We start from the raw sequence: 14,960 nt of genomic DNA, 5'->3' as shown, positions 1-14,960 counted from the left end.
AATCTCAGATGGAGCTGAAATTTGAGGTAGACCAATCACCATATTCTTCTGTTGCAAGGTCTTTAATCCAGCGAAATTAAGATGCCCAAAATGAAAAAGCCACTGCCAAAGCATCATCTCCTTGTTTTGCTAAGAAGCGTGATTTCTGTATATTATTGAGATAGAGAGGAAACATTCTGTTTGCAGTCATTTTAACTTTCGCAATTAAGCCTAAGTTGTCATCTTGAATTCGATAAATTCCATTTTTAATGACAATTTCATACCCCTTCTCTTGCAACAGGCCAAGACTCAACATATTTGACTTCAACTCACGAACATAAAGGACATTAGAAAATATTTGAGCAATATCCCTTTTAGTTCGAATGCTTACCTCTCATTTTCCCATGACTTAACTTTTGACTCATTCCCGAACTTCACAAAATCCCAATATGACTCATCTAATATGGAGAAAGTTGACTTGTTTCCGCATATATGATTGCTACAACCATTGTCTATGTGCCATATATTCTGCTGAATTTCCTCTGTCACTTGTTCTTTCTCTTGATAAACCATTATTAAAGAGATTTCTTCTTCCTTTTCTGCAAAAGTGGACTGCCTTCCACCATTTTTATTCAAGTTAGTTCTACAGTCTGCTTTATAATGGTCATACATGTGACATCTGTAGCATTCAACCTTTGACTTGTCTACTGACTTCAGCTTATTGTTGTTATCACAACTTATTTTCCTTCCTTCATAATTTGAAGAGTTTTCTTCAAATTGCTGATGCGAGTGCCTCCCATGCACCATTGTTTCCTCTCCCTTTTCTTCTTCCACGGCCACAACCTTTTGAAGAGTGGTAGTTGGATGAGAGTTGACGAGCTTGTTCCTCGATAGTTTGTCGATTCATTTTCTGCTCATGAATCAACAATGAACTTTGCAATTCATCAATGGAAAGTTCATTGGTTGCTTTGATTCCTCAATTGAACAAACAACATAGCTGAATTTCGACGGCATGGAGCGAAGGATATTTTCAATAATAGTGAGATATTCCAGATTTTCACCATGTATCCGCATCTTATTTGCTATTGCCATCGTCCTCGAGAAGTATTCTGAAATTGATTATTTCATCTTCATTTGTAGATACTACATCAAAAATTATCCTTAGCGGCAATTAATTAACGGCAATAGCTTAATTGCCGCTAAATATGTATTTTAGCGACAATTAACACTCTTTGTATATGTCCCTAAAGCCTTTAGCGACATTGGTTCTAATGGCACTTAACTAATGCCGGTAAAGACTTTAGCACTCTTTATTAATGTCTATATTTATTGTCGCTGAAAGTTATTTTTGTTGTAGTGAGAGTCTCAAAATCAGCACGAAGAGATAGCAATAGTGCCCTTTTGCCTTTGTCGTTCCCTAATACTTCTTCTTCATGGAATCTCATATTTGCTTAGAAGTATCCTTGGAAAGAATAGTTTCCAATATTGAGCGATCAATAGCTTGGAAAAGATAACTCTTTGCTTTGAGATCTTTCAAGTATTAGACCATCCAACTCTGTTTTTTGTGCTTCCAACAAAGCAGTACTAGTTGTTGGCTCTTGCCCGCCAGTACTAACAACTAACCAAAACTCCTTGAACCTTAGGAAATTCTCCATCAACATGTTCCAATGGTCGTAATGACCATCAAAGCGTGGAATACTTGGTTGAACAAAACTTTCAAATGCCATGTTTTATTGCTACAATAGTACTTAAAGAAAAAAGAACTTTCAATAAGCAATGCCCAACACTCACACACGATTTGAGGAACTCTCAGCCTGGCTCGGATACCAAATGTTAAGAAAAGTAACAAAAAATAGAGAGAATATTGAAGGCAAACAAAAATTTCTATTTTTATTGCAGATGAAACCTAATTACAGGACTCTTAAATAGATAAACCAAGCAACAAACCACCTTCTCCCACTCCTAAAGAAAAGGAAATAACTTAACCACAAACAATAATTGATACCTAAAAAATTAGGAACTACTAAAACACGTTTCTATGAGAAACAACAACTAGAAAGTAATTGCTTAGTCCACTAACAGCTAGGGGTGTCAAAAGAATATAAAAAATCTAACCAACCAACCAAACCTAACCGAGCCGAATAATTTATGCTATTTTTTAATAATACCGTGGACTTTTATTTAAGTCTATAACCGTCCAGAACAATTGGGATGGTCTTTTTAATTTATGAAAAAAACCAAAAAATTCCCGAACCGAACAACCTTACAATATATTTTAAATATTAACAATATGTTAAATTTAATATATAAATATATTTTATAACACTTTTCATATATATATAACTTAGGTCCTAGACTCTGGTGACTAGACGACTTTGGGTCTTTTCTCTTTAATTAGCTTTTACCTAATCATATATATATATATATATATATATATATATAAAAGAGAACCCTAGGCCCGCCTATGTGGCGCTATCACAAATCAGGATTCCCTTTTAATTTATTTATTTCCAAATTTCGTCTTTCCTTTCATGAAAACTTGTGACTTTTATGAAAAGTTGCGACTTTTATGAAAAGTTATGACTTTTAGAAAGGTTGTGATTTTTCCAAAGAGTTGTGGTCTTTCCGATAAGGCATAATAAACATTTATTCACACTACTCTTTGTTGTCTATAAATAGAGGGATTTCCTCTCATTTTAAAACAACGAAAATTCTGAACTTCTTCTTCTTCTTCTGCACAATTAAATATTCGTGTACTTTAGTTTTGTGGAATGGCTCACTGACACCATTGTTTTTGTATCAATACACTGGTGAATAGAATCATTCTATCATGAGATGATCTATTCCTTCAAACCTAATGTACTAGAGGGGAATAATTTCCTTAAGAGGACAATGTGCATTCAGGGGGCAAAAAAATTTTCTTTCCGTTTCATTCTATTGTTACAAATCCTGGTATGTTTTTTACAGTCATTAATTTATACTTATGTTATTAATTGTTGTTTTCTAGTACATGCTTTAAAATTTGTTGTTTATGTTTATGCTTTTGATTATTATGTTGAAGTAAAGATATGTTAATCAAGAGTTTGATGTAATCATTAGACTATTGGTGTCATGTAGATTAGAATTCTAAAACTTGTAAAATAAATGACTTTGATCTTTATAGAATTTCAGTGGCTAAAAGATCCATGGAATGTCCAAGAAGGGACTTTGAGTGTTTTGAAGTTATGGTGGTTCCACACTACCTTGGAGTTTTAGTTATTCAACTTTCTATCTTATCGAGACATTCAATCAATTAGTGACATCCAAAAAATAAAGGAATATAGTGGTATGGTAAGTATATGGTAAGTATTGTACTCAACCTAAATCAAAAGTTTGGGGTTCAAATGTTGGATTGGAGTCAATGAATTACCCCTCAAAGTAGGATGAATCCAAATTAATCAAATATTAAAGAAACAATTATCTCCTTATAAATATTAGATTAAAAGTCGCAAAAATAAATAAAGTTTTAACCATATTAATCGAAACATAAACAACAAAATATGCCTTTTGGCTATCAAAATAGTGTCATCGACTGCGAATGATTTTGAATAAGGGACTTGCCAAGACATCATTTAATCCAAATTATTTGAACGACATACGTTATTTCATTGAACTCCAAGAGATATGTTTTTAAATTTTAATTAACTTATCAAGTACACAAGATGTATAATATTTAGATTTTGTATGTAGAGGCCTTGATTAGGAGAAAAGCTATCGCAATTGATGAATAAAATATTTGTACCACTTTTTGAAAATACAAATATAGACAATGAAACAATTACATATCTTTTCTAAAGACTTTGGTGATGAATAACTACAGTAAAATGAAAAATTAATAACAAAATGCATAAACACTTAGAATCTTTTTGGTTTTAAGATTAAAAAAACATTTCATTTCATCTTTGGATAAAATATTCTTGACAATTTATCGTAGGGCTGTACCCACTCGAAAACATTTATATTATCAAATGTTCAAAAGTAGATTATTGACGTAGTTCACAACCGCGCGAAGCGCGGGAAATTTACCTAGTTAAGTTTAGTTAAGTTTAAAATTAAAAGATACTATAATAGATACTCTATCAAACAATACAACAAAACCTATCCAAACACTTCTATTAAACATTTAGGATCAAACAATACGGCAACAAGGTTTTACATTCTTATCTTTTTGGTGAAGAATTAAAGTGTTTCTTCAAGTACATATTTGTGAAATATATTAATAGTAGTATATTTTGAGGTGATATTTTAAAAGTAAAAAAAATCACAAAATTAACCGAACCGTACCAATGCCGAAGAGAAACGCGATATGACTGGAATGATTTTAAAAAGTCTAATTTTGGTTATATATTATAAAATACCCAAAAATTTGAAATGGTATAATTTTAAAAAAATAACCGACCGAACTGTACCATTGACACCCCTACTAACATTTGTAACAAACAATTAACAACTGATAAATACTTGACATGAACAACAGGTAAATAAGGAAAATACAATACAAGTATCTTACAAGAAAATTGTATTATTTTTGTAACACTGAGTCTATCACTTAATTGAAAATTAGAGATAACTCACATGAGACACAACAAAAAAAATTGAAGACTGAAACAGTTGGCAGATTGAGTTTGGCGTTGCATGCATGGTCAATCACACACAAGATATATGACATAACACGTTGAAATATTTTACAATATTGTACGTAGTTTATGAGTTCTTTATACAATACTAATGGAGATAAAATATATTGTTTTTTATTTATTTATGTGGTATCTTTCGAATTTCAAGCATCAAAAGTATTTTTTTATCACCATTTATTTTATATTGCTTTAAAATATTTTGTATTGACAATCTTTGTGATCAATAATTTTTACGTAATCTTCAAATATATATACATGCAAGTGTCATTACAAGACTACTCTCAACAACATATTACATGCACTCAATCATGATTAAAAAAAACTTCAAATGATGACTAGCTGATTTCAACACGTACAAGCTCAAGATCATATATATATATATATATGAACTAGCAAATCATGATATAAACTTATTGATTTCACCAGTAAATTAGAGATAAAGTTGAAATTTATTCGAAAGTAAGTTTTGCAAACAATAGTTTAAAATCAAATTATACTTTCCTCAACCATGAAAACCCACAATTTGTAAAACTATTGCAACTTCCTCGCATTTATTATATTGATGACTATGTCAATTTGGTTTGAGCTTGATTTACCTTTTTTTCCCTCTTTTAATACCAAATCAATCAAAGGGTGATTGGTTTTTTTGTCAACACTATACCAAAGCACATGCAAGTCAATATTTTTCTCGATTTGACTTGATTTATTTATTCGATTTGGCTTGTACACTATTACTATTTGTAAAGGATTTCAGTTAAATTTCTCTCTCATCGATCACTTGGAACAAAAAAACAAATTGATTTTGGGCAAATAAAGCAATATATAATTAGTGTTTTTTGTTGACCTGACGCAATTGCCATTAATTGCACAACTATCAACTTTCAGCTATAAACAAAAATTAAAACCTATATACTTTGGTATCCAAACTTTTATATATACGAAGCAACAAGAACTCATTTTCCATAAGATCAATAGTAACAAGTTAATTATTAATGGAGTCGATAAGACGGAGAAAACCGAGTCTGAAACCGATTGAATGTAAGGGTAAAGCTAGTAAAGCATCTGAAGAAGAAGAACAATTAAGTCCGTCGTCAAGGTTATTTCATGAACCCAACTTCAACGTACATGTTTTAGCTATTATGGGAAGCAAATCAAGAATCAATGACCTTCAATTAATCAAAGACAATTTGGTTCATACTTTGCTTAAGCATCCTCGTTTCTCCAGCCTTCAGGTAAAAAATAGCTACAACCAATAGTATAGGGGTGATTGCATTTTTTATTTCTTAGTTATTATAGTAAAATTTGATTTTTTATTTTATTCAATACTCTTTTTTTTTTTCAATTTGTTTGTCTTAGTTTAAGTTGACATGAAGTTTAAAAAAGTAAAGAAGAGTTTTGAACTGTGTGATATTAAATTAAAAATATATCAAATATACCAAAATGTTTATTAATCTTATCGTTTAAACGTGTCAAGCAGGAAGTTGAAATTACAACTATTTAACTTACAAGCAACTCTAGTGTACTTTTCTCTAGTAAGTTTAATTTGTTAACGAAAGAAAAGAAGGAGAATTATTAACCAGCCCCAAAAAACTTCATATGCCTTAAATACTATTCTCTCCGTTTAAAAAGAATTATGACCCCTTTGGTATTTTGACAATAGTTTAGTTTCAGTTTTACGCATAACATATTTAAGACCACAAGATTAAAGGATATTTTGGTACATTTGATATAACTTGAATTTAAAACCACAAAATTAAAAAATCTTTTTCATTTTAATTCTTAAACTCTGTACCAAGTTAAATTAAGTCATTATGTTTTAAATGAGGGGAGAATATATTTCTTAAACTACATGTTTCATTCATTGTAGGTGGTGGATGAGAAAAAAAATGGAGAAATGAAATGGGTACAAACAAAGGTGGACTTAGATAAACACATTATAGTACCACAAGTGGATGAACAAAACCTTCATGAATCACCAGAAAAATTCGTGGAAAACTATATTCGGAATCTTAGCAAAACGACTCTTGACAAATCAAAACCTATGTGGGATCTCCATCTTCTTAACGTCAAAACATCTGATGCTGAGTCTGTTGGCATTTTCCGAATCCACCATTCACTTGGCGATGGCACTTCTCTTATTTCCCTTCTGTTGGCGTGTACTCGCCAAACTGCTGATCCTGATAAAGTTCCAACTATTCCTGGAAATAAAAAGAGGGTTATCCATTCTTCAGAGCATAATTCCACTAAGGGATTACATCGATATGTTATGAAAATTTGGTTTTTTATGAAATTGATTTGGTATACAATAGTGGATGTGTTGATGTATATGGCTACGATTATGTTCTTGAAGGATACAACTACGCCGATTAAGGGTAGACCTGATTCTGTGTTTAATCCTAGACGACTAGTTTACAGGATAGTAAGTCTTGACGATATGAAATTGGTGAAAAATGCGTTGAATATGGTAAGTTTAAACAAAATTAATTCTATGTTATAGCAACATCTTTCTTGTTCAATTTTGAAATTGTTATTGGACTTTTGTCAATTCTTGTACAGACAGTAACTGATGTTGCTTTGGGAGTAACACAAGCTGGTTTATCTGTATATCTTAATAGGAGATATGGTAAGTTTCTGTCTCATGTATTAGCACTTCCGAGCTTTTATTATTTTATATATATGTTTATTTCTTGTTGGGTTTGAAAGTAATTAAGACATCATGCGGAAGATAATAATTGCAAATCATTAGCGGTGATAAATCACATGACAAAAACTATATATACTAAAAACATATTAATGCAGGTGAGGGCAAGAAAGACAGGGGAGCAACAGAGAAAAACAATAATCTGCCGAAGAACATCAGACTTAGATCAAGTATTCTTGTGAATCTAAGACCGTCAGTTGGAATACAGGTAATGACATTTGTTAAGAAGTTCCATATCAGAAAAGGAATGACAGTTGGTCTATTTATATGGATTTGGACAATCCTTAACTCATGAGTTAGCTTTTTTGACGTGTGAGTTAGGTCCAAGACCTAATTTCACATGGTATCAGAGCCAGATGTATTCCAATTCTTTATCATCGATGTTGGACGCCCATATTATATTGCCCATGTTCCAATTAGCGAGGTATGAGCGTGCGGGTGAGTGTTAAAAAGACCCACATTGGAAAAGGGATGGCCAAATATGGTTTTCTTATATGAACCAATGTGGAACTTCAACCATTCTATCACCCCCTTCACGCCCATGCCCAACTAGATTGTGGATTGGGCATCCAAATGAGAATGAGTTTGATTATGATTCCACGTAAAGATATGACACTTGGGTCTAAGTCCACCTTAAAAGTTAACTTATAAGGTAAGGATTGACCAAGCCAATATAAAGAGACCTAATTGCCCATCCCTTTGCCTATGTGTGACTTTCTTAATTAACAACATCCATTAAATTTTAGTTAGCTAGTACTTGAATTTTCTTAGCTTTTATAATTCAAGTGAAGTTATTAACATTCTTGTAATTAACAAATAGGCTTTAGCTGACATGATGGAGAAAGACACTGAGGCAAAGTGGGGAAATTGCGTTGGTTTTGCTCTTCTACCCTTTAAAATTGCATTACGAGATGATCCCTTAGATTATATCAGAGAAGCTAAGGCAACTATTCATCGAAAGAAAAATTCACTTGAAGCTTTCTATACATGTTACATTTCAGAATTAGCACTCAAGTTTTTTGGAATTAAGGTAACTAATGTTCATTCTCAATTCTTGATCCTACATATATATGTGATCTCTTAATTGTAACTTTGTAAGATTTGAACATTTCTCAGACATCAAGTTCGATATCACACAGAATTTTCACCAATACATCAATGTGCTTTTCATGTTTGCCTGGTCCTCAAGAAGAAATTGGCTTCTATGGTCACCCTATGGCTTACCTTGCCCCCTGTTCTTATGGACAACCTCAGGTAAGTGTGGTTAATGAGATGAGTGGACTCCTTATAAGACTTGAGAAATTATCCTCCCTTTGAGCTAGTTTTCAGGGTGCGAGTTAGGTTCAAGGCCTAATTTTTACATATCTTAACAATTTACATGCAAATTTATATTTCAGGCATTGATGATTAATTGTCAAAGCTATATAAACAAGATGACTATTGTTCTATCAGTCGATGAAAGTGTGATTCCTGATCCACATCAATTGTTGGACGATCTTGAACAATCTCTAAAGCTAATCAAAGATGCTGTGGTAGAAAGAGGTCTTCGCCATGACTAGAAAATGTTGTTTGACAACATACAATATAAGGATTAGATTGCACTTCTAGTTTTTATGAATCAAATGTAATTGTTCTTTTTTCTTGTAAGGAAGAAATAATATACATAGTGCTACTTAACAATGTCATGATTATATAAATCAATTACAATATTTTGAGAAATAAGTTAACGTGTCATGAATGAATCGACAAAATCATCATCAAGTTGGTTCGAATAAGGTATGATACACTACACCAAAAATGATCTTTACGACATTGCTCACCTTTTCTTTATCAACAGCAAAACTTAGAGAGACAGTTTACTTGTGTGCATTGTGTAATAGTGAGTGAGCGTGAAATAAAATCTAGCTACCTTACTTCTCGTAATATTAAAAGTAGATATCTAATTTTATGAGATATATGTATTACTCCCTCTGTTTAAAAAAAGAATAAACCAATTTCTTTTCTAGTCTGTTTCAAAAAGAATGATCCCTTTCCTTTTTTGGCAACACTTTAACTACAACTTTCCACGTGACATGTTTAAAGCCACAAGATAAAAGGGAATTATGGTAATTTGATGTAACTTTAATTTAGATCCACAAGATTAGAAAGTCTTCTTTCTTTTCTTAAACTCTGTTTCAAATCAAACTAAGTCATTCTTTTTGAACGGAGGGAGTATTTGACAATTCTTTTTCATATATTTTGGAATTCTTAATTATTATTTTTTCAAGTAAATACCATATATTACATGCAATTGATGCAAGCACCATTGCATCACAAAAGCTAAAGACATGATTTTTCAACAAGACAACAAAATCCAAAAGGGAATTATGTTGTCATTAAGGTAAAAAACATGCTACTTTTTAATGTCTTCCTCTATTTCCAATGGTGTACAATTTCCTTGTATGTTTCACAAGCCAACATTATTACCTGACAATGACTTATGCCCACAATGAAACTCTTTCCCTTTCTCTATAAATTGTTAAATTTAATACTCACGTAGACATATAATTGTTCAAAGATATATAATATGTCTAAGTCTCAATTTCAATATGCTGCCTTTGTTGCTCTCTTCCTTTTCTTCCTCATTGCATCAAATGGTGAGTATAGCCCACAAACTATAAATTATTCTACCTAATACTATCACTTCTAACATTGTAAAATTTTAAGAATAAAAGAAAAACGTTTTAAAAATACATTGTGGTATTAAACATGTCACGACATTTAATAAGAGATGTCATTATGGGTATAATTAAGGGGAGAGCTGAATAGACAGGAGGTCTGAAAGGTCAGATACAGTGGAGATGGGGAGAGACACATGTAGGCCTTAGCAGTTTTGGGGAAAGGTGATTAGACAAGATCTGATCTGAGGATGTGGAGGTCTCGCGCGCAAATAAGGTTAGAAGGTTACTATGTAATTGAACCTTGTCTGAGTATTAACTTATTCATGTAGTTCTTTGGCTTGGTGACAGTCTAGAGAACCGTGTCTATCGTAGTATTAGCTTATCATACAGTCTTCCACTTTGTTGGTATTTGTTATCATCTACTCCCTCTATCCCTAATTACTTGTCCACATTTCCCTTTTTAGTTGTTCCTAATTACTTGTCTATTTTGACAAATCAAGAAAGGACAATTTTTTTTACCTATTATACCCTCAATTAATTACTTTGAAAAAGGTAGAACTTCTTGAAAATATTAAGTTTTTAATTCATCAACTTCACAATGAATAGGGGTGAAATGATAAACCCACTATGTCAATTATTTCTTAATAGGTGTGCGAATTCAAAAGTGGACAAGTAATTAGGGACAAAGGGAGTATATGTTTACTAGGTTTAGCTATTCTATTAGTTGTCCTATTTTCCTTCCTTGTTATTTTTTCTTTCCATTACTATTATAAATTTTCTTCACTTGAGCTAAGAGTCTTTCGAGAATACTCTAGTTACCTCAATCAGGTAGTGGTGAGGTGTGGATACACTCTATTATCTCAAGATCCCACTATGAGAAATTTCACTGAAAATGTTATTATTATAAAAAAAAAATGTGTCATGTAAATGGAAGCATGTTGTAATATTATATGTAAACTCTTGAGTTTTTACTTTCTTTTCTTTGTAGAAATGCAAGTAGCAGAATCAACTGGTTGTGAAAAGAAGAGTGTGACGTGGATTGGGCCTTGCCTTAATACTGTAGGATGTAACAACCAATGCATCAAATGGGAACATGCCATTCATGGAGCTTGTCACTGGGATTGGTCTTGGATTGGCACCGCTTGCTATTGCTACTTCTGTTGATATATAAGATTTTAATCATCGTGATTGATGCTATCAATTGAAAAAAATAAAAGATATATTGCACTTTGTAATAATGTTGGAAATTTGTAAGACATGTATAATCATTCTACCATAGTATAAATAATTATGCTCCTTAATTATAATAATATCAATACTCATGTGACTTCTCCAATTGTCTTAGAGGATTATTATTGAAATATGATATACAATTCAAAGGAAGAAATACAAACAAACTCATAATTACTTGAAGTAACCCACACTACTAAAAATGAGCCACAAAAATCATTGCAGTACATGTTATAACACTCTATTGTCATAGAGCTATAGTGACGGTTTGTGGTCCATAGATGAATTTGCCTTACTTGAAGGCACAAATATGGGTGCTTGAGGACTTAACTTACTCCTTACAGGTGAAAAAAATATGCTCCTCTTCCTCAACTAGATATGTCCATCTAGAAGCACTCATTTCCTTCACCAAACTTGTCATTTCTTGGAGATTGTTAGTTGTCCGGATATTTGCTCTCCAAGCGACTCTAAAGACGGGGAAGGAAAAATCATGAATTAATGTGTTGATTGTGGCCATAGGTGATTTGACCATTGGGTTTTCTTTATTCAACATTGCGGTCTTTCGCTCCTTGATTATCTAGTAGTTTCTAGAATAGAAACTTGAAGAATTGGAGTGGATAATGCATGGAGCTCTTGATCAGAATTGATCATTAGGGCAGCAAAGGTGTTAGAGCACACAACATTCCTTAATACTTTATCTTTACAATTTACTATCTGCTCCTTGCGCGTTGGGTTAGTGCAATCTAGTTGCTGTACTTTGGTGCTACCTGGAGAATTTTTTTTGCTTGGTACTTCAGTCCAGCCTCCCCTATTATTATCATTCAAAGTGAAGTCATGATCACATGTACCACCAGATTCGAAAATTGGATCCAAATTTTCTTCACGCTGCTCCACATTATTAGCATGGCCTGGATCTTCAATCGTAGCCAAGCTAGGATCTTTTCTAGTTACAACACCACCAACATGTATAGACTCCAAATTAATCACAAGAATCACCAAATCACTAGTAAAACCAATGTTTGCACCCAAAACCAAAGTCTGAGAGACCGTAGCTAAGGTGCAATTTAGTGTAACTGTAGTATTAAGAGTATCATCTCTAACACAAGTATCAACTACTCGATCTCCATTACTTTTAATGGTTTCAACCATTGTTATTTCATTATTATTTGCATTTGCAGCTTGAGTATTATCATTAGTACTTTGATCTATATTTCCTAGTCTTCTCATTTAAAATTTGTGGCAAATCACCTTGGAATTTCTCCCCATTGTATTGATAATCTCCAATCACTCCATCATCTTTGTGATTGTGATCTTGATTCTTTTTTCAAAATCAATCAACTATTTTCATCGTGACCTTGATGCTTGCAATGGTTATAATATAAAGGTAAATTATCATAAACAAATTCCTGAAAAACCTCTTGAATCTTACCGGTCTGCTCGTCCAAATATTGTAGGCACATCCTCTTAGGCAGCTTATCCATAAGATTGAGTATCACCTTCACCCTAGCAGTGCTAGGTCTTGTCTTGTCTTGTGTTGCCTTGTCGATAGCTATTGGCTTTCCAACCGTTGATGCCATCGACAACAAGGATCTCTTGGCAAATAAATCTAGTGATAATCGAGGCAATGAAATCCACACTACAGCCATTGAAGTTTCTTCTCTTGAATTGAAATCTATTGTCCCAGGAAATACCTTATAAAGATGTTGCTCTCCATGGAAAGGCAAAAGCTTACAAATTTTGATAGATCAACCACATAATCTTCATATTGGTGTATCCTTAGATGAATATGTCTACAAGCACGTAAACCAACTAAACATTTTCCTTTGATGCCCAAGTGTTTAGGTAAAACTGTTGTCAAATCCTTCACTTCCAGTGTATCGGAAGAGAACTTAATAATTACAGCTTGATGTAATCCTTCTTCCTGTGCGAAAATCTATCGTTCTCTCTTTGTGAATTGAATCGTAGGCTCTCCATGTACATATATGTTTCAACTGGATTTTTGTCAAATTCTGGGCAGTTTGATTTGTGGTTAATTGAGTAGCAAAGGATGTTTGTTGATTAGGGTTAGGATTTGGCTCTGAGATGTCTGCAGACATGGCTATTGCTAAGTCTCCATAGCGATCGCCTTGGGTTTAGGGCGTCTGCTATGTTGGTTTTTCACCATCTTTGGATAGGGATGTATCCGAGAGAGGATTTTTGTAATTTTTTTAAATGCTCAAACAAATTATAAATAAATAAAATCTATCTACCTTACTTCTCATAATATTAAAAGTAGATATCTAATTTTATCTGATATATTTATTATTTGACAGTTCTTTTCATATATTTTAGGAATTCTTAATTTTTCTAGTAAATACCATATATTTTATTCTTACATATATTACATGCAATTGATGCAAGCACCATTGCATCACAAAAGCTAAAGACGGGATTGTTCAAACAAGACAACAAAATCCAAAAGGGGAGTATATTGTCATTAAGGTAAAAAACATGCTACATTTTAATATCTTCCTCTATTTCCAATGTGTCTATTTCCAATGTGTAGAATTCAATGTATTTCCTTGTATGTTTCACAAAGCCACCATTATTACCTGACCAATTCTTAAGCCCACAATGAAACTCTCTCCCTTTCTCTATAAATTGTTAAATTTGAATATTCACCTAAACATATTATTGTTCAAAGATATATATGGCTAAGTCTCAATTTCAGTATGCTGCCTTTCTTGCTCTCTTCCTTTTCTTCCTCATTGCATCAAATGGTGAGTATAGCCCACAAACTATAAATTATACTACCTAATACTATCAGTTATAACATTATAAATTTTAAGAATAAAAGATTTTTTTTAAAAAATACATTGTGGTATTAAATATGTCGCAACATTTAATAAAAGGATGTCATTATGGGTATAACTAAGGAGAGAGCTGATTAGACAGGAGGTGTGAAAGGCCAGATATAGTGGAGATGGGTAGAGGCACATGTAGGCCTTAGTAATTTTGGGTAGAGATGATTAGACAAAATATGACACATTTTCAGCTTACCATGGACATTATCTTAGTTATTAGGATGTGGAGGTTGCGGATAAGGGTAGAAGGTTAGTACGTAGTTGAACCTTGTCTTAGTATTAATACTTATTCATGCAGTTCTTTGGCTTGATGGAAGTCTAGAGAATCGTGTCTACCGTAGTATTAGCTTATCATGCAATCTTCGCCTTTGTTATTATTTGTTATCATATGTTGTTTACTAGGTTTAGGTAATCACACCTTCTTGGTGACGCTACAGTTCCTTGCATCTATTATCTGCACTATTTTCCTATTAGTTGTCCTATTTTTCTTCATGCCATTTTCTCTTTCCATTTCTACTATCAATTTACTTCACTTGAAGTGAGAGTCTTTCAAGAATAGACTCTTTAGCTCAATCAGGTAGCGGTAAGGTCTGAATATGTGGAATTTCACTGAATATGTTGTTATTGTAAGAAAAGAGTGTCACGTAAACTGAAACATATAGTAATATTATTTGTAAACTCTTGAGTTGTTACTTCCTTTTCTTTGTAGAAATGCAAGTAGCAGAATCAACTGGTTGTGAAAAGAAGAGCGTGACATGGTCTTGGCCTTGCTTTAATACTCAAGGATGTAACAATCAATGCATCAATTGGGAACATGCTATTCATGGAGCTTGTCACATGGATTGGACTGGCCCTGCTTGCTATTGCTACT

The 14,960-nt window shown here is 32.7% G+C and overlaps 1 protein-coding gene across 1 annotated transcript; it reads left to right on the top strand.

The window, feature by feature from the left end:
- Positions 1–5,647: 5,647 nt before the first annotated feature.
- LOC125834250 (wax ester synthase/diacylglycerol acyltransferase 11-like) lies at positions 5,648–8,915 on the top strand. Its single transcript, XM_049513419.1, has 7 exons — positions 5,648–5,887; positions 6,523–7,119; positions 7,212–7,278; positions 7,455–7,564; positions 8,177–8,386; positions 8,473–8,610; positions 8,754–8,915. Exons 1-7 carry the CDS (start codon positions 5,648–5,650, stop codon positions 8,913–8,915), a joined length of 1,524 nt encoding a protein of 507 aa, XP_049369376.1.
- The last annotated feature ends 6,045 nt before the right edge of the window (positions 8,916–14,960 follow it).

This window comes from Solanum verrucosum, unplaced genomic scaffold, assembly GCF_900185275.1.
Source record: "Solanum verrucosum unplaced genomic scaffold, falcon-dt-bn FXZP01000026.1, whole genome shotgun sequence".
NCBI classification, from domain to species: domain Eukaryota; kingdom Viridiplantae; phylum Streptophyta; class Magnoliopsida; order Solanales; family Solanaceae; genus Solanum; species Solanum verrucosum.
The sequence above is the reverse complement of the archived record's forward strand: the minus strand, read 5'-3'. Positions and strand labels throughout refer to the sequence as shown.

Excerpts from the sequence above, each read along its gene's own strand:
- LOC125834250 (XM_049513419.1), top strand. The coding sequence starts at position 5,648 with ATGGAGTCGATAAGACGGAGAAAACCGAGTCTGAAACCGATTGAATGT. Across the intron at positions 7,279-7,454 it reads ATATCTTAATAGGAGATATG|GTGAGGGCAAGAAAGACAGG; the intron begins GTAAGTTTCTGT and ends ATATTAATGCAG. Across the intron at positions 8,387-8,472 it reads TCAAGTTTTTTGGAATTAAG|ACATCAAGTTCGATATCACA; the intron begins GTAACTAATGTT and ends AACATTTCTCAG.